General features: G+C 47.9%; 1 protein-coding gene and 2 long non-coding RNA genes across 10 annotated transcripts in view; 1 reads left to right on the forward strand and 2 right to left on the reverse strand.

Moving 5' to 3' along the window:
- Positions 1-62: 62 nt before the first annotated feature.
- On the reverse strand, positions 63-3,664 carry NKX2-3 (NK2 homeobox 3). The gene is made up of 2 exons (XM_017681265.3): positions 2,971-3,664; positions 63-1,461 (listed from the first exon to the last, which is right to left on the reverse strand). Exons 1-2 carry the CDS (start codon positions 3,323-3,325, stop codon positions 719-721), a joined length of 1,098 nt encoding a protein of 365 aa, XP_017536754.2. The 5' UTR covers positions 3,326-3,664; the 3' UTR covers positions 63-718.
- Positions 3,665-5,192: 1,528 nt separating this feature from the next.
- On the forward strand, positions 5,193-26,946 carry LOC118974153 (uncharacterized). 7 transcript variants are annotated; one of them, XR_005063771.2, is made up of 6 exons: positions 5,193-5,515; positions 21,167-21,319; positions 22,899-23,073; positions 23,196-23,328; positions 25,062-25,583; positions 25,989-26,946. It is a non-coding gene; the product is annotated as an uncharacterized lncRNA (long non-coding RNA). The 7 variants fall into 7 exon arrangements; XR_005063766.2 differs by having other exon boundaries at positions 22,899-23,328; XR_005063767.2 differs by lacking the exon at positions 22,899-23,073 and having other exon boundaries at positions 23,196-23,415.
- LOC108410287 (uncharacterized) overlaps positions 23,192-27,540 on the reverse strand; it is a 62,366-nt gene continuing 58,017 nt past the window's right edge. For both annotated transcript variants that reach the window (XR_012133082.1, XR_012133081.1), the window contains one exon: positions 23,192-24,977. This is a non-coding gene — a long non-coding RNA (uncharacterized lncRNA). The remainder of the gene's footprint in view (positions 24,978-27,540) is intronic.

Below are 27,540 nucleotides of genomic sequence, written 5' to 3' on the forward strand. Positions count from 1 at the left end.
TATATATATTATATGTGCTGAATACAGAATACGAAACAGAAAGGAAACCCAGTAACACCTCCGGTGGGCCACCAGGTCCCGGATTTGTTCAGCACTCCCACCCCCCACTTTTGATCCGGCTCCGCTGGTTTTTCGCGCAGAGTTCTATATCCCCCGACAATCCAGAGGTCTGGGCCGAGGTATCTGCTGCGGAGGCAGGAGGCTGGGAAAAGGAAAATCAACTGCGGTGTGGCGCTGGGGGCCCGCAAAGGTAGCAAAGGGTTGGTAAGGCCTGGGGATTTCTTAAGCCACGACGCCCCCTTTTTCTCTCCTTCATGCTTTTTTTGTCGTTGGGTTCCCCGCCGACGTTCGAGGAGGCCACGGGAAGGGCAAATGAGAGAAGCCCTCCTTGCTCTGGGAGAAGCAAGCGACAGCCGGAGCCCCAGCCGCTTTTACCCTTTTCTGGGCCAGGGTCAGGGCCATCGTCCTCCCCCGCCCCAGCCGGCGTTTCTGCCTGGGAGGCTTTTCGCGACCGTTCCCAGGGATCCTATTTGCCCCTATACCCCCTTCTCCAGGCCTCGAGTGAGCTATGCTCCGGGACCCTGGGGACCGAGACCTGCGCGTGCTTTTTGTTTTGTTTTTTAACAAGGGGGCCTGGCCCTTGGATACAGCCCTTCTCGCGCTTCTGTCCGCGGCGCCAGGCTGCGGTGGGGGGCCCACCGCGTGACCCGCCGCATCCCTACCAGGCTCGGATGCCCTGCAAGGTGCCCTGCGCACACGCGGCCCCGGCTGCGGCACCCTGGTGCAACGGCTGCCCGCCGCCACCGCCGCCAAAGCCGCCCAGGTTGCTCACGTTCACAAAGGGGCCGCCTCCGGCCGCGCTGCAGGCGGGCTGCATGGCTGAAGTCGCTACGGAGGCCCCGCCACCCCCACCACCCCCGCCGCCGCCCGCCGGGTACGCACAGCCGTAGCTGCCGGTGTAGGCCGCGGCGGCGGCAGCGGCAGCCGCGGCGGCGGCGGCGGCGGCGGCCGAGTTCCCGTAACCGTAGGCTGGGAAGCTGTTGTAAGAGTAGGCGCCCGCGCTCACGCTGTAGGGCGCGCCGTAGGCTTGAGCACCTGGCGTGACGCACGGCTTGCCGTCCCGCACCAGCACCGGCACCGCCACGCGGCGCGGGGGTGGCGGGGGCGCGTGCGCGCCGAGCTCCAGAGACTTGTCCTGCCGTTGTCTCTTGCACTTGTACCTGCGATTCTGGAACCAGATCTTCACCTGCGTGGACGTGAGCTTCAGGCTGCTGGCGAGGTGCTCGCGCTCAGGTGCCGACAGGTACCGCTGCTGCTTGAACCTTCGTTCCAGCTCGAAGACTTGAGCTTGCGAGAAAAGGACCCGGGGCTTCCGGCGGCTGCGTGGCTTGGGCCTCTCACTCTCCTCTGCCGCCTTACAATCTCCGGGCGCTTCCAGAGGCTTCTTCAGCTGACAAGTTTCTGCAGAAGCAAAACAACAGCGTCCCTTTAGCTGTTCCTGGCCTAACCGCGGCTCCGATTCTGGAGCATTGTGGCCTCTTTTGGTGGCAGTGCAGAGCGTGCGGTAGTAAATGCCTGGACTTTTTGGAAAGTTTGTGGCTCCTGGCTCTCTGAGACCCTGCAACAGCCCAAGTATCCTCCAAACGCCCTCGGCTGGAGGAGGCACGTTCCATGTGGAGGGATAATGTGCATTTATTTAGAATTCGAGCTTCTGCGAGAAAGATTATCTTGTATTACATGTGTGGGTCAGCGTACTAATTTCAGGATGAAAGTTTGCAACTACATAATAAATACAGTATTTGTAAATTCTCTTGCCTTCCACTCTATCACGGATAGCTGAAGGTGCGAGGTATGTTGGTATTTGGGGGCCGGTATGAGTGGGTTGCACAAATATCTTTCTGTTAGGAAATGTGAGTGTAAATAAGGCTCGTGCATTTCCCAGTAACTATTTTTGCTTTTAAAACACTACACGTTCACAGCAAAATGTCTACCTGACGATGTCTGTGTTATCATAGGGAGAAAAAGAAATTTGACTGATTTAGACAGTTTCATGTCGATTTTAGGCCCAGGGGAACTGGAACTGTCAGAGCACAAGCCCTGCTTCCACCACATCAAACCTCCTCTTTCGGAAAGAGATTCTTTGACTCTATCCCCTCAGAAACAAACTTTTTCTTGGGGGCTTTATTCAGTTATCCGATCTCCCTACCCAGCTCACTACCCGTCCGATGTGAGCAGCGGGGGTCTCAGACTCAGTGCGGCGGGGTTTCCATTCGGCCTGCAGTCCCACAGCCTGGGACACAAAGCAAAAACGTTACCAATTTTCAAAAAAGGCCGTCGCCTCAGGAGTGTGAGTGCTAGGCTCCCATGGAATGGGCTGTGTTCCCACGCCGTCTCCGACCATCCCCTCCCTCTCTGCTGGGTGCTGAGGGTGCGAGGACACTGAGCTCCAAGCAGAGAAGGAAATCACCCAGCTAGTATCTACAAAAGTTCCTGCGTCCGCAGGCGGACGCTGGACACAACCTGCTTGGACCATCTTTTCGGAGAAGAGGGGCTGCTGCCCTCTGCTCAGAGAACTCGTCTGACGCTACAGAAAACTGGAAAAGGTTCAGGCTCTTGCCCCTTTAGCTCTTAGGAAGAGCAAAAACACTGAGTTGTCAGGACTCAGCAGCTGAGCCCATGCAGCTTATCAGCGTCTGGGCGGATCAACTACTTTCGTTTCCCTAGGGGGCTGCATCGCCTCCCCACTCTGGGGCAAGTAGTTGTCGGGGTCACCTCGTCCTTCTCCCTCCGCCCCGGCTCCCTCGCAAGGCGTCTGGGCTCTGAGGAGCTGTCGTTGACCAGGGCGAGACATGACCCCAGCCAAAGAGGTTAAAGGAGCGGGCAGCCGTGGTGGCAAGGTCTGTGGGCTCTCTGCGGGCGCTCCGCCATTGCTCCAGATGTGCGGTGCGTTTCCTTTCCCCCTCTACTCACTTTGGCTCCGGTCCCTCACGACCTCAGGCTCCTCTTCATGTGCCTTAGGCCCGCTACACGAGTCTCGCAGGACCGTGTGGACATAGCTCTGGGAACAGAGCCCCGAATCCCCTTGGCCGTCAGCGGTGGCTAGTGAGTTCAAATAGGCCAGTTTCTCGCCGTCCTCCTCCTCCTCCTCCTCCCCGCCGTCAGAGAACTGCGTGCCCTCCGCGGCGGCCAGCATGCAGGGCGCCGGGTGGAAGTGGTGCTCCAAGTCCGCTGGCAGGTGGGCGCCGTGGAAGCGCTGCTGCTGCTCCAGATTCAGAATGTCTTTGACTGAGAAAGGGGTGGAGGTGATCGGGCTTGGTAACATCATCAGGACCACTTAATTGTCCAGTCCAAATATTCAATAAATCCCGGCGGGGGCGGGGAGGCAGCGTGGCTGCTCCAGCCCTCCTGGACTCTGTGGCTGCCGCCGAGTGGAGCTTTTGACAGACGCGGTCTCGCTTCAGTCTAAATCGCCTCCATTGGCCGGGACCTGGGGGTCTGGGTTTTGTTACAGCCGCTGCAGGGACTGGGGCCGGGGCTGCGAAGCCTGTGTCCGGGGGTCGTGCGTCACATCAGGGGCGGGGCTCTCGCCTCGGCCTCCCTCCCCATTGGTTCCGGCTCCTGGGGACCACGCCCCCCCGCATCCACTAGGAGGGGTGCGGTGCCGCTACCAAAAATAAAGGACTAGTATAAAGTCGCGAAGTAGAAGTTGCTGCAGGCCAGGCTGCACTGTCCTGGGTGCCCGAACTACCAAATCTCGCCCACCCTAGTCGCACCTGCCCGGCCAGGGCAAGTTCTGGGATCCTTCCTGTCCGCGAACCAACTGCCAGGAAGGATGGTCCAGACGCTGGGTTTTTCCAGTTGCTGTGGGGCAGGCAAACTTCCTGGTCTGTAAATATTGGGCATTGGATCCCCTAAGAAACGGAATGTTTTATATATCTATGGATGGGCGACGTGTCCGTTCCTGCCTTGTTGATTTTGTTTAAGCTGTTCCCTCCTCTTGGAACGTCGCCCCTGCCCTTGTCTCTCTGAGTCGGAAGCTATTTTCCAAGGCTCTGCTCAAATATCACCTCCTTCAAGGAAGTGCTCTCTGATCGCCTAGCCGGAAGTCATCTGTCCCGCATCTGAACTTGGAGCGCGTGGTAGTAAAGGACATTCGTGTCAATTATCACTTCCCACCTAGTACTATAGCTATATCGACTGCCTGGTCGTCACCGGCAGTCTATGAGTGCCCGAAGACTGTCTTGGTTGCATTTGCCCTTCAGCCCTTCCAGCAGCTGCACTAAGCAGGTATGTGAGAGACAGGGCAATGGAGTTATTACTGAACTTTGTTGTCTGACAGCTCTTGGTTCAAATCCTAGCCTAGTTAGTGTGTAGCTTTGGGAGTTCGTAAGCCTCAGTTTGTCTACAAAAAGGAGACAATAACATCTTCTTCAGGGTTTTTACCAGGAATAAATGAGGCAAAACCAAAACATGCCAGGAGCTCAGATCAGGACCTGAGCATGTGAAGTGCTCAACAAATGTCAACTACCTTTATTTTGCATCAGAGGTCAACAAGTTGTTGACTGCATTAGTGATGATGTGGCTGGAGTGCCGTACACCCTGCTTCATACGGTCTTGAGAGCAGCATCTGTCACGGGGAGGTGACCCACCCGTCTTTTCTGCCTGTTGAATTCGGCGATTGGGTCCAGGCCTTGATCCTCAGAAGCATCTTTCTAGTTTCTCCAATCTACACGCCTTCTGGCGCCCTCGTGCGGCCCTGGTTGTTTTCTGGACTAATCTATGGGGTCCCCTGAGATTCTGGAAACTCCTCGCTGGTGGGGATCATCTTCCTCCACAAAGACGTTCTCTGCTACCACGCCTAGCCCAGTGGAGATAAGCGGGCTCTGCTGTGAGGCACATAGGGAGACCGGTGCTCAGAGCTGGCCTTAAAAAATCAGAGACCCGTTCTAGCCAACCGTTGCGTCCCTCATATGGCCAAACAGGGTTGAGCGGGGAGACCTGCTTCAGCTAGGAGGGGCGGGTGGAAGAAGCTCGGTGGCGGCAGACACTGGATGGGAGTGGGGTCTATAGTAGAGAGCTGCTTTGCGGAGGCCCCTGCAACTGCGGGAGCAGTGGGTGCCCAAGGCCCTAAAGGGAAAGAACAGCCGGTCGGGAGGTGGGGGGGAGCGGGGGAGAGGCGGGGCTCTTCAGCAGGGAGCGGAAATAGTGCGGGGAGTCAGCCCCTGGGGCCGCTCGGGGAGCTGGGATGCTGCTCGGGCCACGTGCGCCAGGGAGTACTTAGAGTGGCGGCGGCCTGCTGGTGGTGGGGGAGACCCTCTGTGGGCAGGGCCTTGAGCCGAAGCACCATCCCTCAGCGGCAGGGCGCCCCATGCTTTCATGCTTTGAGTTCTGGGACTATTGACGCCCCAGGCGGGGCCGGCCTTTCCACACCTGGCCAGGGGCGGCAGAGAAGAATGCGCTCGGTTTTGCCGCGAATCGCGAGCCCTCCGGCGCAAAGATCCAGAGAGAGGTGGGGGTGAGTGCGCGGCACTGCCGGGTGTGTGTGTGGTGGTGGTGGTGGGGATGTCCTGGGGTGTGCGCGTCGCGAGGCAGGCGAGTGTAAAACAAGGAAGCTGCTCTTAAGCCCCACTCCTCCATAGCCATCCCCAGGGCTAGGACGTCGCGGGGGAATGTTTTTGCTCCCCTCTAGTCCCCGATTTTTTTTCGGCTCTGGGTGATTTTCCTAAGTGATTTCAAGGGTCAGGAAAACAACAACAACAACAAAAAAGGCAAAAGCTACCGAAACTCTCCCCAGTTTCCAACGGAAGCCTGTATTTTTCCTCACTGCGTTCTTATCCGAAGCGCTTCGCTCCTAGGCCTTCTCTAAGCCCATCCCCAAGCACCCCCTAGAACCGCTGGCCTGCGGCGCCGATATCACCTAGACACGCCCACACACCCGCCGCAGCTGCCCTGAATCCACTGGGTTGCCTCCTCCCTGAGCACGCAGAAGCCTATCTCCTCCCAACCTGCAGGCCCACGCAGTCCGTTCTCCCCCCCCCCCCCCAAGAACCGCTGCCATCACCACCCCGCCAGGCACCCTTGGGTCAGGCCTGAGTGGTTCTCTTCTGCAGCCCGTGACCAGGTTGCTCCTTGGCAGGCCTTTTGGGATCACAGTTCAGGCGCGCCGCGCTGGCGGTCTGTAAGGATCCCAAACGCGGGCAGCCTAGCCTGAGGTTTCTGTGCCCTGTCGCCCTTTTCTCTTCCAGTCCCCATCCCTGCTCAGGGCTGATTTACAGGGCGGGAGACATCTACCTACCAGCTACCTGGAGATGACTTGGCCTTATGCCCTGAACAGGGGCTTGGGCTGTGTCCAGCTGCCATCACTTGGTTTGTCAAGCTCCCTTTGGTCGGTCTGGTTTCCTCGCGGCGGAGCTTCCCAGCAGGGATCCCGGGCCAGGCCGATGCCATCCAGGCACTCAGCAGTCAGGACTAGCGTGATAGTGAGCACCGCCACCTGCGCGCCGCTGTCTGGGAGGAAAATGCCAGTATACTAGTTATACTATAGCAGTGGTTGGTTCTCGGGAGTCACTTATCAGAATGTGAGATCTGGTTCCAACGCGTATATCCAGTTACGATCGTTCTGGGGCATTTGCATTCTCTTGTCTGAAAAGAGGATCTTTGAAATCCTGGAACTGTGCTTGACTAATAATAGGTTTTCGTTCCAGACAGTTTAGCTAATTACTGCCATAAAGTAAATACCGTTGCATCCACGGAAGCGTTTCATTTTGTTTAAATCGAGTGTATCTGTTTCTGTACGCTTTTAAATCGAGTGTATCTGTTTCTGTACGCTTTTGTCACTTTATACATTTATTCAAGTCCCCCTCCTCCCATGTATGATTAAAGATCAAAGTAAAATGATGGCAAATTCTATGAGGCAGAAGTGCTACATAGATGCATAAGCTATAAATAAAACACCTTTTTTGGAGAAAAACCATCTGCTGATCATTACAATAAATATCAAGTAAAAGCATGATGATTCCTTGAAAACTGTAAAGTGTTCCCGTTATTATTCTCTATACAAAAATTGCTTAATATACGTATAAATGCAGGCAGATCATTAATCATTTTAGTTATATATGCCACTGCTATGTTGTTACCTTCCATTTCATTATGCAATCAAGGCCACAGAAGTGTTGAAAGTTCTCACTGCTTTCTAAGTTAAATTAGCACCAGCCAGAAGTGATTCCCTATTAAAGCATGAAAACCATCCTGTATGATTAAAGATCACAGTACAATGAACTCAGCCAGCCAAAATTATACAATACTAAGAGCAAATTTTTTCGAGTTTTTCATTTTTTACTACTCTTCTAGAAATTTCATTTTCAGTGACATCTTGAAAGAGAAGGAAGAGAAAGGAAAAGGTTTCCTCTTTTTTAGTAGCAGTGAACAGGCTTTTTTATTTTGTTGGTGGTGGCACTGTGTATATGTGTATGGGTTTTGTTTGCTTTGTTAGTTGAGGGATGTTAGAAAGCTATCCAAAATTTTTGAGCAATCTAGAGGCAATAGTGTTTTTGTGAGAAGGGTGAATACATTTTCTACTTTTAAATAAATATCAACTAGGTAGGTCAGTCCAAAAAAACATTAAACTGATCTAATTTCTTGAGGGGAATTTTTTACTCATTTTGGCAATTCTGTAGGAGAGATTTTTTTTTTAATGGTGTTTTGAAGATTTTCACTTGTTTTGCATGTGTTTGTATAAATGCCAGCTTTTCCCAGATTGTGTTTGGAATTGTTTTAAAGTAACCAACCATTTCCCTTCCTTCGGAGACAATCAGTCCAAGTTCAGTAATCTGGGTAGTTCTTTGTAAATTGCAGGCCTTTGTTGAGGAAGTGAGTTTCGATTTCTCCGGCGAGGACCTTCCACATCTATGTGCATCTGCCCCACTCGAAAAATATTGATAACAATGTAAATACAGCTTACCTCAACAAAATCAGTTATATTCTGCCAACATAATATACATCAGAAAGGTTAACTTTGTCGAAAGAAAATCAATTCAGTATTCTTCGAACAAAAACTCCTAGATAAAGGACGTGTTTACACAGATATTTATTTGTACTATTTGCGTGTGCTATTTGGGAGTGCAGTGAGCAGTTTCAACTTGGGGATTAAATTGGAATTCTGGATGCATTCCTTAACTTTTTTTTTACGTGTGAGTTTAACTTCCTGTAGCGAAATTTCAATGTCTATAGACCTTTTAAAATATGATCTGACTTCAGAGGAGCGGCTGCAGTCTTTGGCGAATTAATTCAGTTCAACCTGATCGCCTGTCTGCTCTCTGCGGATATCTGAGCGTAAGGGGGGTAGGGGCTGGGTGGTGGGGGATGTGGTTATCACGTTCTAAGAAGCAGAGATTCTCTGTGACTTCATAGCGCGATCTTCTTAACTCTTACCTCAACCACAAGTCGTGGACCTCGGCCTCCTAGGACGTAGAAATCTTTTCCCAAATCTCCCTGGGGCAAACCACATTGGAGCGAACAACTTCAAACTGTTTCGTGGGAACGAAAACGACCTTTCTTACTCAGAAACTTTTGCCGCAGTCCTGTCGCTTAAAGTGACGCCTTACCCTGCCCTCGCTGCCTCCGACCTGGAGGTCCCAGCCTTTGGGCGGCCCGGGGAGAGCGATTCCCTAGGTGAGGCAGAACCTTTGCTCTGTCAGCGGGCGTCGGTGTCTGCGGACCTAGCCGCTACTTGCCCTTGGTTCCCTGAAGCTTCGGGGGGCACCGTATGATCGCCATTGCCCCGGAGACAGTTCCGGCTTCCCTGACCTTGCTGGGATGTTGGGGCACGGGCGTGGGCGGCTGGCCTTGTTCAGAACCGACCAGGAACCCGACCTGCAAAGGACGGAGGCCCCAGGCGGCCGCGGCGCACCAACGCGCACAGCCACAGAGGGGGAAGAAGGGGTGACGCCGGGCCAGCCAGGTCCAGGCCCGCAACTCTGGGCCTCCGGACTGCTCAGCCTCGCCCTACAGGACGCTAGTGTGGATGGCCGGAGGCCAAGCGCTGGGCGGCCCGGAGGCTGCGGGGACTGTAAGTGGCAGGCCTCACTCCGGCCTGCCGCCCTCGGGCGCCGCGTCTCCGTGCTTGAGCACCTGGTCCGCACTGGTCGGGGCCCACGCTTCTCCCCGTCTCGTCTCTCTCCAGCTGCAGGCCAAGAGCCCGGGGCCTTCGCTCCTCGGGGATGCGTCTGGGCCTCTATGCTTGGAATTGCCTGTAGGTTCTCAGTCCCGCGAGACCTCTCCGCGTTCCTGCCAACTGGAGAGAAAGGGGCTTCTTACCTCTTGCGGCTCCCCGCACCCGGAGACCGGACAGAGCCTCCGAGTCCCGGACCCCAGAACTTCCGTGGCCTCCTCTTCCCCCTGGCAGCCAGTCTCCTTCCTCTTTCAGCCCCTTACCCCTGCCTTGGGCCCATCAATGACTACCCCATCCCTCCCTTCCTCATTCTGCCTTCTTCCTCACCACGCTACCCCCACCGCCTTCTCCCTCACCTCTTCCTGGGCTCCCTGGCTTCCTGTCTCACTTGGTCTCCACTCTTTCCCACCAGTTTCACTTTTCCTAATTTTTTCTTTTTACTCTCTCCCCCATTTTATTTTACCCCCCTATCCCCTCTTTTCTCACTCCTCCGACGAGGCTCTCCTGCTCTTTGTCTCTGGCCCCTGTAGGTGTTTGACAGAGAGGGAATCCCCCCCTGGAATGGGTGGGCTGCACAGGGTATGATCAGACTAGTTGAGCAAGGCCCCATTCCTGAGCCCCAGGCCCCTTTCTCCATCCCACCCCTGTGCTTACTGTCTCCTGAGCTGCTCATAAAAATGCCCAGGCACCTTTGGGTGTGTGGTAGGGACGCTACTCTGCACTCCGCTTGGGTCTGTAGGACCTGCCCTACCTCCCACCCCCTACCCCTCTGCAGTCTCAGCTATGGGCCCACTGGTCTGTGGGGCTCCAGACGGTGGGCTTGGCCACCCTCTGCATGGAAATCCCCTCTCCAGGCAGATCCCGTGGAGCCTCCATTTCCTTCTATTGTGGCAGTCCCGAGGATCCCAGTGGAGCTGAGGGTGCCCAGAAGGCCTGGGCTCCAGGCATCCCTTGAGGACACAGATGGAGGCTCCAGACCAGGACCAGTCTCCTCCCCACTACACACAGGCTAGAGCATACTGAACAGACCTTCCTTTCTCTCTTTTTCCTGCTAGCCCCACTTTAGATTGGGTGTTTAGCCTTGAGATCACCCCAGCTGGGAAGTGTTCCAGAGACTGCCTTAAAATTGAGAGGCCAAAGCTGGGAGAGGAGAGTGAGGTCCCCAGCTCTCACACCAGTCAGTGGGGGCAAAGTCTGAGTACTTTGTAGCTGTTCCCTGCCCCCTATAGTCTCTTACTCTCTTCTTAGCTGCTGTGTATGGGGCCAGTGGAGCAACTGAGTCACTGGTCTCCATAGAGGACACTGGGTCTGGGGCCTTCTCCCCTGTGACTCAGGCACCCCAGCTGCACAGTAGGCAGCTGGCCAACCTCTGCCTTTTTACCTCCCATCTGCAACCACATTTCTGAGGTTGATGGCAGTTGTATCACTCTAATAAATACTCGGATGGATGCAGATCTGAAATATATGTTTCTATGGACTTATCTTTCTCCTTGAATGAAAAGGAAGGTGATTTCCTATGTAACACATCAGTGTGTGCACATGTGGATAGGCACAGGGAAGAAGGCACTCAGGACACCCCATAAATGAAGACTCTGCATTAGGGTTCTGCTCTTTCAGAGAGTGTGGTCAAAACAGGAGGGCTGGACCAACACTCATTCTGAATCCCCCTACCCCCTTTTCCCATAATAATGTGAATTACTGGTAGTGACATGTGATTTGGAGAGAAATATTTATATGATCCAAGATGAAAACTAGCTTTCATGAGTATCAGATGCACTATTTTCATATAGGCAATTTATGGCATCATTACAATTAGTCTTGTACAAAGTGGTTCCCATAATAACTTGTCTAAGCTGCAGCCAGAGGGAATAGATTTTATTACCAGAGTTGTAACAACTGTGTGTATTGTTAAACATAGTAAAACCACACTGAAAGTCTGCAATTTAGACTTCTAAAAACTCCACATGCCCCCCTACTATTAGTATAGTAGAGGGGGTGGCCTGTGTGTGTGTATTCATACTGTGCCCCCCATACTGAGTGAGCACAGATGTGGGCACATATGAGCATTTTACACCTCCCACAACCAGTAAGAAGTATGTGTATGTGAATGGATGCACACAGCTCATGAGCATCATGTGTAAGAGTCTGCACCTATGACACCCTCCTCCGCAAGGAGAGCCCACAGAGTGAAGGAGAAGGGGTGGGGCATGGAAGATGTGGCTTTCTCTAAATCATAATCACACATCATGCCTCTGTCTGGCTGAAGCATTGACCCTGCAGTCCACCAGAGGGGCCTGGAACCTGTCCTACCTTTGTAGTCTTGTAATCTAGAACCAGTCCTTCAATTCCGCTTAACAGCAGTTTTCTCACCTATACAAGGAGATGATAATGGTTCAGACTTTACAGGCCTGCAGGAAGGATTAAAGAAGTGATGGTAGGGAAGCACTTCAGAGCCCTCAGCAGCAAGAGGACAGTAGTAAATGTTCTTTTGATGGGGACTGAGGGTGGGCACGAGGGATGGTTGTTAACACAAGGAGGGAGGCTCTGAACCTTTCCTTCACGGAGAGATCAGGGAGCAGGATTCCCAGGTGCTCCTTCGCAGTTGGGGGAAAGAGCATTATTTAACTCTCAAATGAAAATGTGTACTTTTTTCTTTTTTTGGCCCCCAAACAATGAGACTAGTTCTCTTAATCGAGTTTTAGGGTATGCTCTTGGAACCATGAGCAGCCTCCTCTTGGCTTCCCTCCCCTCGCTCCTCACCCTCTGGACCACAGCAAACAAATCCCACACCCAGACTGAGCTTCCCACTCCCACAAATGCATCATTTTTAGTGGCAGTAAACAAATCCCCCAAGACTCATGTCATTGTTATAGTGTTTAGATAAAGATCTGTCCAATTAGTCTCTATGCTGGAATGTAAATAGATCAGCTGCCCCTGACCTGCCCAGGCAGTGGGCACCCTTCTCCCACCGGGGCTTGCCCTGCACGCCTCTTCTCTCCTTTTCCTTCTGGTGTGGGCAAGAACATCTGGCCTTTGGAATCACATGTTTGTTTCTAATTTCTTTGCTTTGTCCCACATCCACTGTGTGATTTCAGACAAGTTACTTACCCTCTCTGAGTCTTTTGCATAAGGAGGAATTAATAATGACTATCTCTTAGGGCTGGGGGTAAGCAGCATTAATTGTAGAAATACTGCTCATAACAATAATAGCAAAAATACTCACACCAGCAATGTTCACATGGACAGCATTAGCTGTTCATAGCTACAAGCACATGGCATGGCTCAGTGATTAAGAACTTCCCCACTCCCTATCCTCCACCTAAACTGTTAGGCCGGAGGTGGGCAAGTCATCTGGGTAGGGCTGGAAGACACATGGGTATGAGGATAGGAGAATAGCACCAGGCGTGTTGTTAAACCTTAAGCTGTCCACCACTGTTATCATTTCTGCTTCTTGCAATAGCTCTTCTCTATGACCCTATTAATCTAACCATTTTACAGACGAAGCAACTGCGGCTCAGAGAGGTGAGACAATGCCCAAGGTTAAGTTACTTGCCTTCCACACTCAGTTCCCTCTCTTTGCCCCTCTCCCTTTCCTGGGCAGCTTCAGAGTGACCAGGCTGACCACTGTGCACAGAGCACCTGCCCAGGCACTGTTCTCTCTGCTTTTAAAACTTCCTACTGGGAACTTGACAGCCCTCCCCACTCCAAATCTTCCTGCTGGCAGTTGTAGTCCACAGCCCCTGAGAAAAATGTGCCTGGGCAATGGGATTCACTGGAAGCCGCCTTAAAGACAAACATAGGCTGGGCAGAGCCTCCTCCCCTTCTCTCCCCACATGCATCCCCACAGGCTGCTTCCTCGCTCCATCTCGGCTGGTCTTTGCCTTCTCTTCAGCAAGAAGAGGGGCTGCCAGCCCTCTGCTCTAACTTCTCAGGCACCTGTCATAGAGTTAATACTAATCACCATAAAAAAATTCCCCACTGGTAAAAAACGCATTCCACATGTATAATCTTTCAGGTGGTTACAACATCCTTTCAAGACAAATATTATTGCTCCTCCCCCATCGTTTCAGAGCCATAGAATTTGCAGCCTGCAGAAATAAAATGACTTCTATACTGTCACAATGCAGGTGACAGGTGGATGCAAGACTTCCAGGCAGGTGAACTAAATGCCCCCACTCTGTGGTCTGGCTGGGCTGGAGAAAGTGGGGACTGTCCCAGTTTTGTCCCCGCCAGATTCCAGGAACCAAGACTCCATGGCCACTTGCTGCCAAGGAGACCTTCCCCCAGCGTGTGGGGACCCCAGAACTGACCCTGTAGCCAGAGGCTTTGCTCTGGGAGCAGCTCCTCCTGAACCCTGATGTCTCCGCGCTTGGAGCAATGACTGCCTCAACATCCCAGAGCAAGCCCACCGAGGCCCCTGGGAGCCCCGAGAGCCTCACCCTGGGCACCCTGGGCTCCCTGGGAACGGGCCACAGGGCTCTTCCAGGCGACTCCCCTCCTCTGTCCCGACCTCTCAGGTCACTCTGCCTACGCCCTCTGCAGAAGTAGGAACTTCCCACTGGAAACCAAACCACTGCAGCCCGGCGGGGCCAGGGACGGGCTGGAGCCTGGTTCCAGACCTTGAAACTCGGCCTGTTGGAATCTGAGCAAGTGCCTGTACCTCGGGTGTGAACTGGTGTGCTTCCTGAAGCTCAGTGGTGGGTTCAAATCCTGTCTCCACTCCGTCTCCGGATGAATTTCTGAATTCTGAGCACTGCTTTTCTGATTTGTAGAACCGATAATACTAAAAGTACCTACCTCTGGTTCCTCTGAGGATTAAAGGAGATTAGTTGTATGAACCACTTACTTCGGTGCCTGGCACAACAAACGCTCAATAAATGTTGGTTTATTACAACTCTGGGACTAGTGGAGGCTGACTTTTCCCGTTTCTGGGTGTGAGCTCCGCGTCTCTTCTGTGCACAACGAGGCTGCGGATGGGGCCGGGCGGCGCCGGTAGGCGGTGGCTGGACGCCTAGGCGCGAATTTTTGGAGAAGAGCCATGTTAACCCCTGTTTCGTGGCTTTGGGGCTGGGCCCAGGCGGTGGCGTTAACTCAAGCCGCCGCGGCGCGGCCTTCTCCGCGTGTGCGTCTGTTCCGAGCTGCGTGCGTGTGGAGGCCCGTGCGTGTCGGCAGCCGGTCCCTTTGACGCGCCTGCGGGGACCTCACCTGCGCTGGATTTAGATTTCGTCCGGGACAAGAACCTCTGGTTTACCTGACGGATGCGTGGTGTCCGCGCTGTGTATACAAACCCAAACAAGATTCGAGCTCTCGGGTGCTCGGCCTCCTGCTCATCGAACGATTTGCGCTATTAATGGTTATTTTATTTATATCGTTACAATTGTCCCCCCCGGGTCTGTTTACACCAACGTCTGGCCGTCGGGGCCGCAGTGTTTGGACAGGGGATTACACTAATGGATGGTGAGCTGGGAGGAGGGGAGGAGGCGCGGCGGCAACCGGGCTCCAGGCCGCCGCGCGGGGTGGGCCTCGAGCGAAGAGGGAGCAGGCCTCCTCTGGGCTCGACCTCTGATCTTAGGAGGGAAGGAAACGTGTCTGCCCGCGATAGGAAGCTTCGCCTCCGGTGGGGTGGAGGCTGGAGGTGCTTGCTCCCGAGGGGCCCCTACCTCTCTTCTCAAGGCTGATTCCAAACGAGGTCGTCCCGCTTGGGTTAGTATATGTCAACAAACAAACAAGACCTGGGGCTACCAGGATGGCAGCCGCCTCGGTTTTCCCTGCCGGTGGCGGCCAGCTTCTAGTGCTCCAGGCCTCCAAATCCGGATTAGAGCCGAGCCCCGGGCGCCTGGCGGCCGGCGGTGTTAGAGCCGCCTTCAAAAGGCAGGCGCCCAGCAAGTGCGCCGCTCCCCAAACTGGGGAGGCCCGACAGCACTCTGTCTCAGGTGCGCTGAGCAAGCCCACTCAGCACTGGTGCAAAATGTGGCCTGCGCACCCACCCCATATAGTGCAAAGGCCACTATTTGGCCAACAGGCAGGTGGTCTGCTCGCTGGCGTTCAAGACCAACAGGGATGTCTGGGATCTCAGCAACTTTCATCTTGGAAAGAATAGGTCTGGAATTCTTGGCTTTGGCGCAAAGCCGCTTTGCTCTAGGGCTAGGGCCGATGCGTAAAAATATGTAACATTTAGTTAGCATTTATTATGTGCCAGATACCATGCCAAGCATTTTTACTCTTAACAACAATCCTAAGAACAATTATCCCACTTTACAGAAGAGGCAATGAGAGGCTTCGGTAACTTGGGCAAGGTCTCACAACTACTGTCGGAGCCAAAACTGACCAGGTAGGCCAGCCTCAGAATAGCACGTTTTGGGGTTCGATCACACATTTGGGACCGTGATATAAACTGTGGCCCCTCTTCCCAGAAGAAAGCTCATGGACACTGCAACCCTTTGTCAACAATTCCAGGGGCTTCCCAGAACACCCCTAGACCCGTCCGGGGACAGCTGATGAATAACTTTGGCTTGACAGGTCACACAAACGGCCTTTCATTTAATTTCTTGAATATAGACTAGGAAGGTAGTACTTTTCATATCCGTTTTATAACTGACGATTCCTTAAGTTCAGAGAGGTTAAAGCCACTTGCTCGAGATCACAGCTGGTGAGTGTGGAGACGGGCTCTCGGGTCTTTGGACCCTAGAGTCTTCTTGTGCACCACTTCTTCAGTCTCTCCAGACCCTGAAGTTCTTCTTTTCTTTCTCTCTTCTCTCTCGCTTTCTCTCCCTCGGACGTGGGGCCAGCCCTTTGGAGGAGCTGGGTTTTTCTTGGGGGCCTCTGCGAGGTACTCCGCTGACGGGGCCGCAGCGCCAGGACCCCTTCCTTGCCCTGTGCACTGTGGGCCGCGCTGCCAGAACTCGCGCTCCGGTAAACGGTTTATCTAAAGACAACTTCTGTTTCTCGTTCGCTGTCGGGAGTTGCCCTGCAGGCAGCAATGAAAAATGCGCCTTTTCCCGACTCTGGCGCTGGTGATTTATGTGGGAACCGTCCTCGCCCGCAGGGCCTGTGCTGCTCAGCCGGCCTAGCGGGTAGAGGGTGGGGGTGGCTTGGAAGAGAACCGGTGCCCCGGCCCATCCAGCGCTCGCTTTTACGGCGCCCCCCTCCACCCCTACCTCCGGGACATTTTACAGCCGCTCCCCCAGGAAGCTGAGCGCTTTATCGCGGTAAAGTAAACACCATTATCCCAGGTCCATTAACACCGAGATTTTGGCGTTGTAAATAGAGAGCGAGAGGGAGAAGAGCAGCCCCCGCGAACTCCCTAGTAAAACGCTCAAGGTTCTCCAAGATTTATGGCCGCTGATTGGCCCCCCAACCTTCTAAGAAATCCCAGTCTTGACCAAAGCCAGAAGGTGGGGCGTTCCCCCCAGCCTAGAAATCCCGCCCTGGCTGTTAGAACTATGAGGGTAGGGAGTCCCCAGGCCGTATCTAGCCTAGTCATTAATTTTCTGTAAGTCACAGGCCCAGGAATTCTGATTCCTTTCCGCCTGTGGCTGCACAGATAAACTCTGCAACTCCCCAGAAGCTCTTAGCACATTGCAACCAGTGTAGATGGTGCCAGGGGCCAGGATGCTTGTGTTCCAGGTTCCTTCCTCATTTGTAAACTGGATAGTGCTTTCAGCAGCTACTTAGGAGTCCATAAAGCGCAGAAGACTTGCAGTTGGTGGGCGCTGCCCCACACCCTGTGACCTGGGGCTGTCATTTGGCCGGCTTCTATATCCTTGCTTTTGTCCCTCTTTTCAAAACGAAACATCCACCGTATCTGCTCTCAGCCCAGCCTATATATGAAATCAACTAAGGATGATGGTGCTGGCACACAGCAGAGAAGATAGTCCTAGATCTCCACCTCTCTGAGTTTCTATTTTGGATGAGTATCTAGTGACATGTTCCAGGAAGTTTCTGCTCATCTAAGAGCGTGGTTTCTTTATCCCCTCAAGTCAATATTTATATTGAGAAAACAGTGGATTTTGAACTAGAAAAAGTGGCTTAGTTTGATTGAGAAAACAAAGGGATAAGTTTTCTAGACCAAGGGAAACTTGAGGAGAAAGGCCACTCCTCCCATAGTCTTGAGAATTCAGTAATTCTTGACAGTCTTCACTGGGCTGAAGAGTTGGCTTTTGGGGAGGGGCAATAGGAAAAAAAAAAACGGTGCAAAAGGGGGCCAGAAATTGTTTCTGGTCCTGTGGCATAACTGGTTCTATCTAGAGCAGGGACTTCAACCCTTTTTTTTTCTGTACCAAGGACCCCTTTGAAAACTTTGACAGTCGGGTGAAGCCCACAGATCCCCTTCAGAATAATATTTGTAAATGTACAAGATAAAATACATACCATGATATTGAAACACAGTGATCAAAATCTTTTTAAAGAGTGATATAGTAAATTAATATATATATGCTTCTTTATTAATTGATTAAATAATAAAATCTAGTGGCAGGCCTAACAACAACCATAATTTCAAAGTAGTGATGAATGTAAATGGCATTTTCAGGTATCTGCAGAAGCAGTAATGTGCTACGATGATATCAGTGATTTCTATTGGTAACAAAGCACAGATACTACTACTACTGGAGTTTGTTGCCTACATTCAAAAGTGAAGAAAATGCTAAACTACAGTTAGAACTAATAAGACACAGATATAGTCTTCCATTCAAATTCATAGATTCCTGGAATTCTGTCCTCAAGTCCCTTGGGGATTTATAAACTGCCAGGTTAAGAGCCCCTAGTATAGGGACAAAATATAGACCAATTCATCTCAAAGACTGGTCTTTGGGTCACTTGCATCAGAATCTTCTAAGGGTGTTTATGAGAATCACTGCTTCTACTCACCATCAATTAGCACCAACACTCTGCCTGGCTGCCTGGCTGATGAAAGGAAGATCCTTTTGGAGAACTGAGGGGTGGCGTGGGAAAGCAGGGATTCTGGGCAGAAGCTCTTCCATGGAGACTACTTTGAGGTGGTGCATGTGAACTTGATGGGCACAGAAAGCTGGAGCATGGGAGGACACCAGGGAAGGAAGCTGGAATGGGACATTTTGGTGAAGTGTCCCAGTGTGCTGCAGAGGGTCTGGATAAACTTCAGAAAGGAACTGGTCCACATCTCCACCTTGTTCCTGTATTTTACATGTGAGAAACTTGTCAAAGGCCACATTGTTGGTGGTGAGTTCAGAGCACACCACACGGTCAGGGGCAAGCCACATCCCTATGACCCTGTTTCAATTTCTCCAATAGCTCTCTGCACTGGCTTCCTTTTTGCTCTCAGGTGCTCCTGAGTTCTGAGCTTTTACAGAGCCTTCCCATGTGGGCATCTTTGGCACTTTCATTCATTCACTCAATGAATGCTAGGGACTAGGCCTTGTCCTAGATGCCATGAAAGATATAGAAATGAGTACTGAGGCAGTCACTACCTTTAAGGGATTTTCAGATACTCTCCTCATGACCAATCTTAAGTAATCCCAGTAAGCATGGAAACTCTTGACCTAGGCCTGCTTTGACTTTTACAAACATGCCAAAAACCAAAGAAATCTCATTGGAGGGGAGGAAGAGCTTGTAATATATTGATTAGTTGATTAGTTGGGTCCTGTCTTTCATATGGTAAAAGGCAAGTTTTGCTAGTTAGACTATGAACTTTGATGAGCATCATTATAATGTTAAAGTGTTGTATAAAGTGTGACTGGTTCCAAATGTAAGAAATGTGCAAGACACACCCAACACAACACTTGAGGATAATTATGAAATTGCTGGCCCCAGATCAAGCAAGTGATTATAATTGACAGCACAGAGTAAACACAGCTCTAACACATTTCTACCTGGCTTGAGTTTAGCTCTAGCCGCACTGTTGGCCTAATTTTGTATTCTCACACATATCTTCATCAGGTTCTTGGATCATGCTCCAGAGATAGCAGGTGGGTCTGTGTGCAGAATTCAGAGTTTAATAACAACAAGGAAGAGCAGGAAGGGAAAAGGATCTAGAGTCAGAAGATATGGAGTCAAACAGATCTGTTTCTGTCATGTAAGAAATTTTGGACTTGGGCAAATAAATTGAATTTGGATTTTCTCTTTGGTGAAATGAGTATAGTAATGCCTATTTCATAAACTTGTTAGAAGGAGTAAGATGATGTGTGACAAAAGTGCTTTGTAAACTGTAAGTCACTACATAATGTGAATAGTTATTATGTGCTTTGGAGCCAGATGGACCTGGATTGCAAACCTGGCATGAACCACTTACTTGCCATTTGTGGAAGTTTTTTAACTTTCAGGGCTTGGTCTTCTCATCCATTAAATGAGACTAATAATACCTATTTCTCTGGATCATTGTGGTAAGAGTTAAATGAGATCATTGTATGTAAAAGAATGCCTACCACATTGTAAGGTAGCCAACAGCCATTCCTAGGTTGTCAATGTTGGGATGGGGGTGACTGTGTCCTACTTGTCTTTGTGTTCTTAGAACATGGCAGAGACCGCTGAGTATAGTAGGCTCTTAATTTTGGTTGAATGAATGACTAAGGAAGCTTTGTATATGTGTCACTAGGCACAGCATAAGCTATATTTACCCAAAGTCCTCACTGACCCAAGAACACTTGTCCTGGGTCATTTTCAACCTTAGTTTTACCAGAATGGGGCTCCCCTGAATTCATCCCTCTCCTAGAGAAAGATGGGGTCATGATGAGATTCAGAGCATTAGTAACAGCAAATGGCTCCAGGACATGGCTTAGGAAAAAGATGCATGTTTCTAAACTAAATTCATCAAGGAAGCAAGCCATCAACAAATGTTTGTTGAGATATTATGTGTGCCAAGCATATTCTAGGTTTTGGGGATTCAGCAATAAACAAGACAGACAAGATTTCTGTCATCAGTCCCTTTAGCCAATGCAGAGTGACACCTAGAGTTTCTGTTTCTTTTCTTGTTTTCTTTTTGAGATGAAGAGCTGGAGGTTTTGAAAAATCTGGAGGTTGAAGTGCAGGGCACTTGCCACAGTGACTGAACCTGAGAAGGCAGTCCGTGGAATTTAAAGATGTACAAAGGACTGGGGAAGTAGCACAGCACGTCACATACACTGGTCACAATTAACAGAGGGAGAAAGAGGGAGAGGGCAGCGAAGAAACAGAGCTGGTTTTCTATTGCTGCCCTAACGAATTACCACAAATTTAATGATTTAAACAACACAAATTTGTTATCTTACAGTTCTCTAGGTTAGAAATCTGACATGTGTCTCACAGTTTTAAACTCAGTGTTAGCTTTTCTGGAGGCTCTAGGAGAGAATCCATTTCCCTGCCTTTTTCAGCTTCTAGAGGCTGCTCACATTCCTTTGCTAACAGCCCCCTTCCTCCACCTTCAAAGCCAGCTAAGGCTTTCTCAGCCATTTCTGACCCTTCATCTATAGTCAAGTCTGTCTCTGACCACAGCTGGGGAACTTCCTCTGCTATTAAGGATTCATATGATTAGGTTGGGTTCACCTGGATAATCCAGGATAATCTCCCCATATCAAGGTCTGTACCTGCAAATTTACCATGCAAGGTGACATATTCACTAGTTCCAGGGATTAGGATGTGGACATCTTTGGGTGACCATTATTTTGCTTACCTGAGAGAGAGAGAGAGAGAGAGAGACAGACAGACAGACAGACAGACAGGAGAGTGGAAAGGGGAGACAGGGAGGGGTTGGGAGGAAGAGCTCAGAAACATTTGCCTGGTGTCTTTCTCCACAAAATGGACTTCCCATAACTGAACAATTAAGAATGCAGCTAACATTCAGCATTTTCTAGTATATTACATTTTACGTTTTGTTGCATATTCAGCAGCTGTAGACATAACATGTGACACTCAAAGCACAAGCCAGTGCCATTAACTCCTGCCCCCTGATCTCATCCAGGAGTCCCCTGTGACATGCAAGCTATCTACAAGTGTGCAGGAAGTCAATTCCTTGTTAAGTATGCTTTATCTTTGTCATATTTCCAGGTTTCCATCTGATGCAAGATGAGCCCCAGGCAAAGCTGTGGGAAGCTGATGTTTGTCTTTGGTGCCGTTCTTGTCTTTTCCACTAAACAGAAGCCTCTTCTTAAAAGCACATACACAACTGTCTGAGGATTCCCCCCCAGCCTTTTCTTTAAGGTATACAAATGGGGAAAGACTAAAAAAGGGTATTCCAAAATGATAGTAATTGTTAGGAGATAAAATTATGGATTTCTTTCTTATTTCTCTTGTAAACAGTATCTACTGTTCTTTTGAATATATCAATTAAAAATGCAAATTCACAAGTGTTAGCCATTTGATGGAGAACTAGTTTTGTCATATGGAACTGAGAGCTGGAGATCAAGATTTAGATTTTGTGGTTATATATATTCAGGAGGCAGCCTGGCCTTGAAGTGAGGAAGGTCAGACTCAGGCAGATCTGGGCTGGAGCCCTGGTACCTCCATCTACAACCTGGCTAACTCTGCACAAGTGATTCAGTGTCCTCAGGTGTAAAATGAGTAAACTAAATAGCTTTTACCTCATAGTGTTTCTGGGAATTAAATCACAGATGCATGCAAATTGCTTAGGCTGGTGTCTAGCACATAACAGACTCTCAATAAATACAAACTATTATTTTTAGATAAGAGCACATAACATTCCTTAATCCAGCCTTCAAAGCAAATATCAAATCAATTATCAGGGACAGCAGGGGTGGTCATGTTCCCAATTTCAGAATGTGGCAATTATGGACAAAAAGAATGTGTCTCTATTTGATAACCTTCAATTTGGGTGAAGGCCCCCCTTAAGTAACTTGATTATATTGACAAACATCATTGGTAATGCAGGATATTAAAACAAAGAATAAAAAAGCAGTCTTTCAAGTTTATTTACTTAACGGAACACTTTGTATTTTCCAGACCCTCTAAGATAGAGAGCTCTGTCCTCAAGAGTTTGTAGTGTATGAGGGGATAAATGAATCCAAATGAATCCAAATAAAAAGATGCAGAATAGATAATAAGCACCATATCATGGAAGGTTAAAGATGGAGGTTTCCCTGAAGGGTGGAAGGGTGGTCAGGCTTCCTGGAGGTGGTGGAATTTGAGCTGGGCTTTGAAGGATATGGGGGGTTTGACAGGGTGACTGGGGGTAGAGGGACATTCTGGATTACCCTGCATGCATTTTCACATACAAGCTTCCACCAGCACAAAAATTCAGTCCATGTCATTCCTCAGAGCTATGCTCTTTGAAATAGGGAAGAAAGAATTTCAATTAATATTATAATGGTTCCTAAAATGATAAATGTGCAAAGAATTTAACATAAGATGCTTATGTTAAAAAGTCTCTTAAAAAGGCATATGTTAAAAATGTATGCATAATATGATCTCAATAATGCAAAATGCACAGAAAAAAATGATAAGAGATACTTTAAAATGTTAGTATTTGTTGCATCTAGGTGTTGGGATCATGGATTTTTTTTCTTCTATATCGATATTGTGTGTGTGTGCTAAATACCTATAAAGGAGTATATAAAACCTCTATGTTTAGTCTAAATAATAATAACAATATAAGCTATTATGAACTTAGCACCTAGGTAAAGAAATAAAACTCTACTGGTATCTAGAAATTCTTTCTGTGCTCCTCCCCAATTGTATGCCTTCCTTTCCACCAAAATAACTATTTCCTTGGAGTTTTTCAACATATATGTGTATGCCTAAATACCATATTGTTTTAATTTAGAGGAAAAAGGCTGAGTGTCAAACACAAATCTAACTGTGTGAGAGAGCACAATATTGCCACTATTATGAAGGCTCCCAGAAGGAGAGGAGGTGAACAGTCTCTGGGTCACAGTCCTACTGAAGCTTTTGTGAGTGTATCTGAACCATCTGGGAGAAGTCAATGATTAAGCCAATAAGTAAGTCCTGAAGTCTAGGGCTCTGGGACCAGAAAATCTAGTAGAGCTATGGATTTATAGACAGGTTATCCAGTAGGTACATGGGCAGAGGCAGTGGGCTGTATGTTTGTTTTGCTTCTAAGCACCTATAGATTCTCTCAAACGCTCAAGAGTAAATCCAAGAAGGAGTGGAATGAATGTCTTCAGCTGGCCCACTCAGCTAGAATGGAAGAGAGAAGCAGAATTTGATCACATGGTCATGGCAAGCAAGTATAGGTAAGAATCTGGACCAGGCTTACCTGGGCACTCTGTCCTCAGGTTCAAAGGAGTATAATGGCAGAGGAAATCCTGGTGATAACTGAGGTAAGAATGTCTCTAGTCTTCAGTCTAACTGCTCCAGTCTGAACTGGCTGTCATCTTCAACGGGGTGGGGGCAAACTATTCTCTTGGGATCTCCACCACTCTCTCAGGGATTCCTTTTAATGCTCTTGTAGGTTGGCTTACTGGTTACCGGTATCCCATGTTCTCTTCATGGTTATTGCTTTATTTTGCACTATTTTGAGAATTTTTCAAAAAAGGAAGTGTTCACGGGAAGTCAACAATGTGAGACCTTGAATATCTTAAAATGATTTTTATTTTATCTTCATATTTGATGGATTGCTTATCTGGACCTAGAATTCTTGTTTGGAAAATAAATTTTCTTCCGAACTTGGAAAGCATTGCTTTGTTGTCTTCCAGCTTCCTTCTTAGTGTTGAGAACTCCTCTCCTCTCTGAACCACCTGTGTTCTCTGTCTGGAACCTTGTAGAAGTCTTTCACCCAATGCTGTGAAATTCCACACTAAGGTGCCTTCCTGTGTACCTGTTTTCATCCATTGGTTGAGTACTTGGTGGACCCTTTCAGCATATCAGTTCATGTCCTTTGATTTGGGAAATTTTCTTGGGTTATTTCATTGATTTATCCCCTCCAGTTTTTTCTTTCTCATTTCTATCATTTAGATATTAGATCTTCTGGATTGAGCCACTATTTTTCTTTTCTTTTCCTTTCTATTTTTCACCTCTGACTTTTTGCTTAACTTTCTGGGAGATTTCCTCAAGGGTATCCTGCCTTGATAGCTTAGCTTTTCATTGTTGTTTCCATGTTTTTCATTCTCAAGAGTGCTTTTTAATATTGTCCTCTGAATGTTACTTTGTTGAATACATAGCCTGTTGTTGTTTCATGACTGAAATATCTTCTTTTATTTCTTTGAAGGTAATATTGATAATTTTGTTTTATTCTGTTTTCTTCTCCCTGCACAATTGCTGTTTCTTCCAGGTTACATTTTTTTTTTCTGGATCTTTAGGTTTTATTTTGGGCTTTTTGATCTTTGCATTTCACAGTAATGGCTTTCCTCAGATGTCTGGTCATGCCTGAATGTCTGGTGGTGATTAAGAATGGGCACCTAAAATGTTGACTGGAACTTCTGAGAGCAGGAGTGGGGCTTTGGACACTGAACTTCCCTGTATGGTGATTTGGGTGGGCTGCTTTTTGCAGAACCCCTGAAAGCAAAATCTTTAGGTATTTCCTGTTGGGCTGGTCAAGTTCTCAAGGAAGAATCTTCCAGTCTGCAGCCTGGTGCTGCCTGTTCTGAGGATTCTGTAGTATAAACTGGACTGGTTCTCAGCTTTCCCCATTGCTAGCTTGGGATTTGGTTTTCTTGGTTCTGTTTCCTGTCCCTACTCTTACAGTTGGGAAATGAAGAAACTAGAGAACATACAAATGAAGGGGAAAAAATTTTGTGAGAATGTTTGATGTCTATTTTTTTCCCTCATGGTACGATCTTTAGAATATTTGATATCTTGATCCAGGTGATGGTTACATTTGTGTACACACATGTCAAAATTCATTGAGCTGTACACTGAGATTTGTGCATTTTACTGTGTGTACCTGAAAAAACAAAGAAACAACAAAACAAAGATAAGATTATGATATGAGGTTAAATTCTGGATCTCAACATTCATTTTATTTCAGAAAGAAGTCAACTGAATTATTTATGTCCTAGATGTTCAGCTCTTTCATCACCTGGGGTAGTAACCAGCAGAATGCCGGAATTGGAAGGCACTTTGGAACTAACTCAAGCCTCACCTATACAGGGAAAGAGCCCTGTATTTGCTCCAGAAGGCATTCTCCGAGCACTCTGCTGGGCCTATTATACAGCTAGCTCAAGATTCTTGGGCATACATGTCTGCCTAGGGGAGAAGGGAGGCCCAGAGGTCTGGATCTTGAGGGAAAGGAACTTTCAGAGGTAATCTGCCCAGTTGACTGTGTCTTCGCAGAGGCACCAAAGCAAACTGCGTCCAAGTTGCTTTATCAGGTTTTGTCCCTTTTGACAAAGTTCTGAACATTTGGGAAGAGCTTGTCCTGGAGGAGTGGGTCATAGTGTGACTATGAGGAAGAACCGTGGAGGAACACCTCACCTGCTATTGCCCTACCAGGGACAATCCAAAGCCAGAGACCCAGTTTCCAAGCCCATCACTAAACCTGTGCCATGGGGTGAGTCAACACAAAGTACTGTTATTCTAAATAGCCTCAATTGATAGAATCATAGTAAACATTAGGAGCCAGAGGCTTTTAAATTGATCTTAGGTGTCATTCTGGTTGTTCTTTCTACTAAAATTTCCCTCATTTGGTAATGTGCTGATTTAGCTTCATATCCTCCCTTTTTTCATTATATTTTGCATTTAACTGTAATTTTATTTATTTGTTTGAATAGGTATTACTACATTTGTTTTTCAAATTTCAAAAGGTGCAAGTCTCCCGTTTTCCCACATATCCCAGCCCCTAGTTTCCTTCTCTAGAGGCAATTAATGTTATACATTTTTCTAAGTCTCTTTCAGAAAAATTTTGTGCACATGCAAGCAATTAAATACATTCTTTTTTCTTTTGCCTTTTGCACAGGTGGAAGTATTCTGTACACAGTTTTCTGCACCTCTCTCCCCACAAAATGGTGGGTTTTGTTGATGTTGTTTAATATACTTCTACATAGTATTTCATTGTATGGATGAACTACAGTGTATTCAACCAATCCACTAAGGATGAGTAGTAACATTTCATCTCTACTTTTTCTTTTGCAGACTTTATATTCTACTCTTTTTTCCTCACTGTTCTTTTAAATTTTTATTTTATTTTTTAAAAATAAGATATAAATAAACATATAGAATTTTAATAGATATTGCCAAATTGAACACTAAAAAGGTTATACAATTTACACTCTGACTTAATACATGAAAGTGCCTGTTTTGCATTGTTCACAACAGGCAAATTATGGAGACAACTCAAATGTTTATAGGCAGATAAACAGATAGAGACAATGTGGTATATACATGCAATGGAATGCTATTCAACCTTAAAAAAGAAGAAAAATCTGCATTGTGACAACATGAATGAACCTGGAGGACATTACGTTAAGTGAATCAAGCTAGTTAAGCTAGATAATACCGTATGATATCACTAATATGTGGTACTTAAAATAGTCAAACTCATAAAAGCAGAGAATAGAACAGTGATTACCAGGGACTGGGGGAAAGGTAAATGGGCAGTTGCTACTCAACTGGTGTAAACTTTAAGTTAAGCAAAATAAATACATTTTAGAGATCTGCCAGTTGCCATAGTACCTCTAGTTAACAGTCCTATATTGTGCATTTAAAAATTTGTTAAGAGGGTAGATCTTATATTAAGTGTTCTTAGCACACAAAGGGACACAAGGAAGCTTTTGGAAGTGACAGATATGTCTATTTTCCTCCACTGTGGTGATGGTTTCATCGGTGTATGCGTATGTCCACTCATCAAATCATACAATTAAATATGTGAAGTTTTTTGTATATCAGTAATGACTCAATAAAGCTGTTTTAAAAAAGAGGGAAAGTGCATTTTTTTTACAGCTTCACCAATATAGGTTACTCTCAATCTGTGAAATATTCAACCATCTAATAAGCTTTATTTGTTCATTTTTAACTAATACTTTCCGTAATCTTATCATGCAGAGGTAAGTGATTGCTTGAACAAATTTACAAAATATTGAAGAGCAAAATAAGACAATTAAAAAAATATAAACATAATCCCACCCAGCAGCAACCAAGTTACAATTTGGGGGGAATTTACTGCCAGTGCTATAATTTACGTTCCTTTTCTTCTTTTTAGGGGTACAAATACAGTTAATATACTACATATATTGTTTTTAAACTCACTTTTTAAAGTTAATAATATGATGAACATTTTCTATATTACTGATTACTTCTCTGTCTTCAACACATTAAAATTTTTATTATAAAACATTTGAAACATATGTAAAAGCAGATAGAGTATCATAATAAACATCCACATATAAAATGTCTAGATCTAAAAATTATTAACATTGTCCCATTTCACTTCACCTATTTCTTTTTATTTGCTGAGTATTTTAACTTACTTTCTGGCCATCATATTTTACCCTACATCCATTTTTCTAGAT

This window comes from Manis javanica, chromosome 7 (assembly GCF_040802235.1).
Source record: "Manis javanica isolate MJ-LG chromosome 7, MJ_LKY, whole genome shotgun sequence".
In the NCBI taxonomy this organism is placed as follows: Eukaryota; Metazoa; Chordata; class Mammalia; order Pholidota; family Manidae; genus Manis; species Manis javanica.

What these genes read in the sequence shown, in the direction of transcription:
- NKX2-3 (XM_017681265.3), bottom strand. Translation starts at nt 3,325, where the DNA reads ATGATGTTACCAAGCCCGATCACCTCCACCCCTTTCTCAGTCAAAGAC. An exon ending in CGTGAGGGACCGGAGCCAAA is followed by an intron (nt 1,462 to 2,970) that starts GTGAGTAGAGGG and finishes TTGCTTCTGCAG; the next exon opens with AAACTTGTCAGCTGAAGAAG.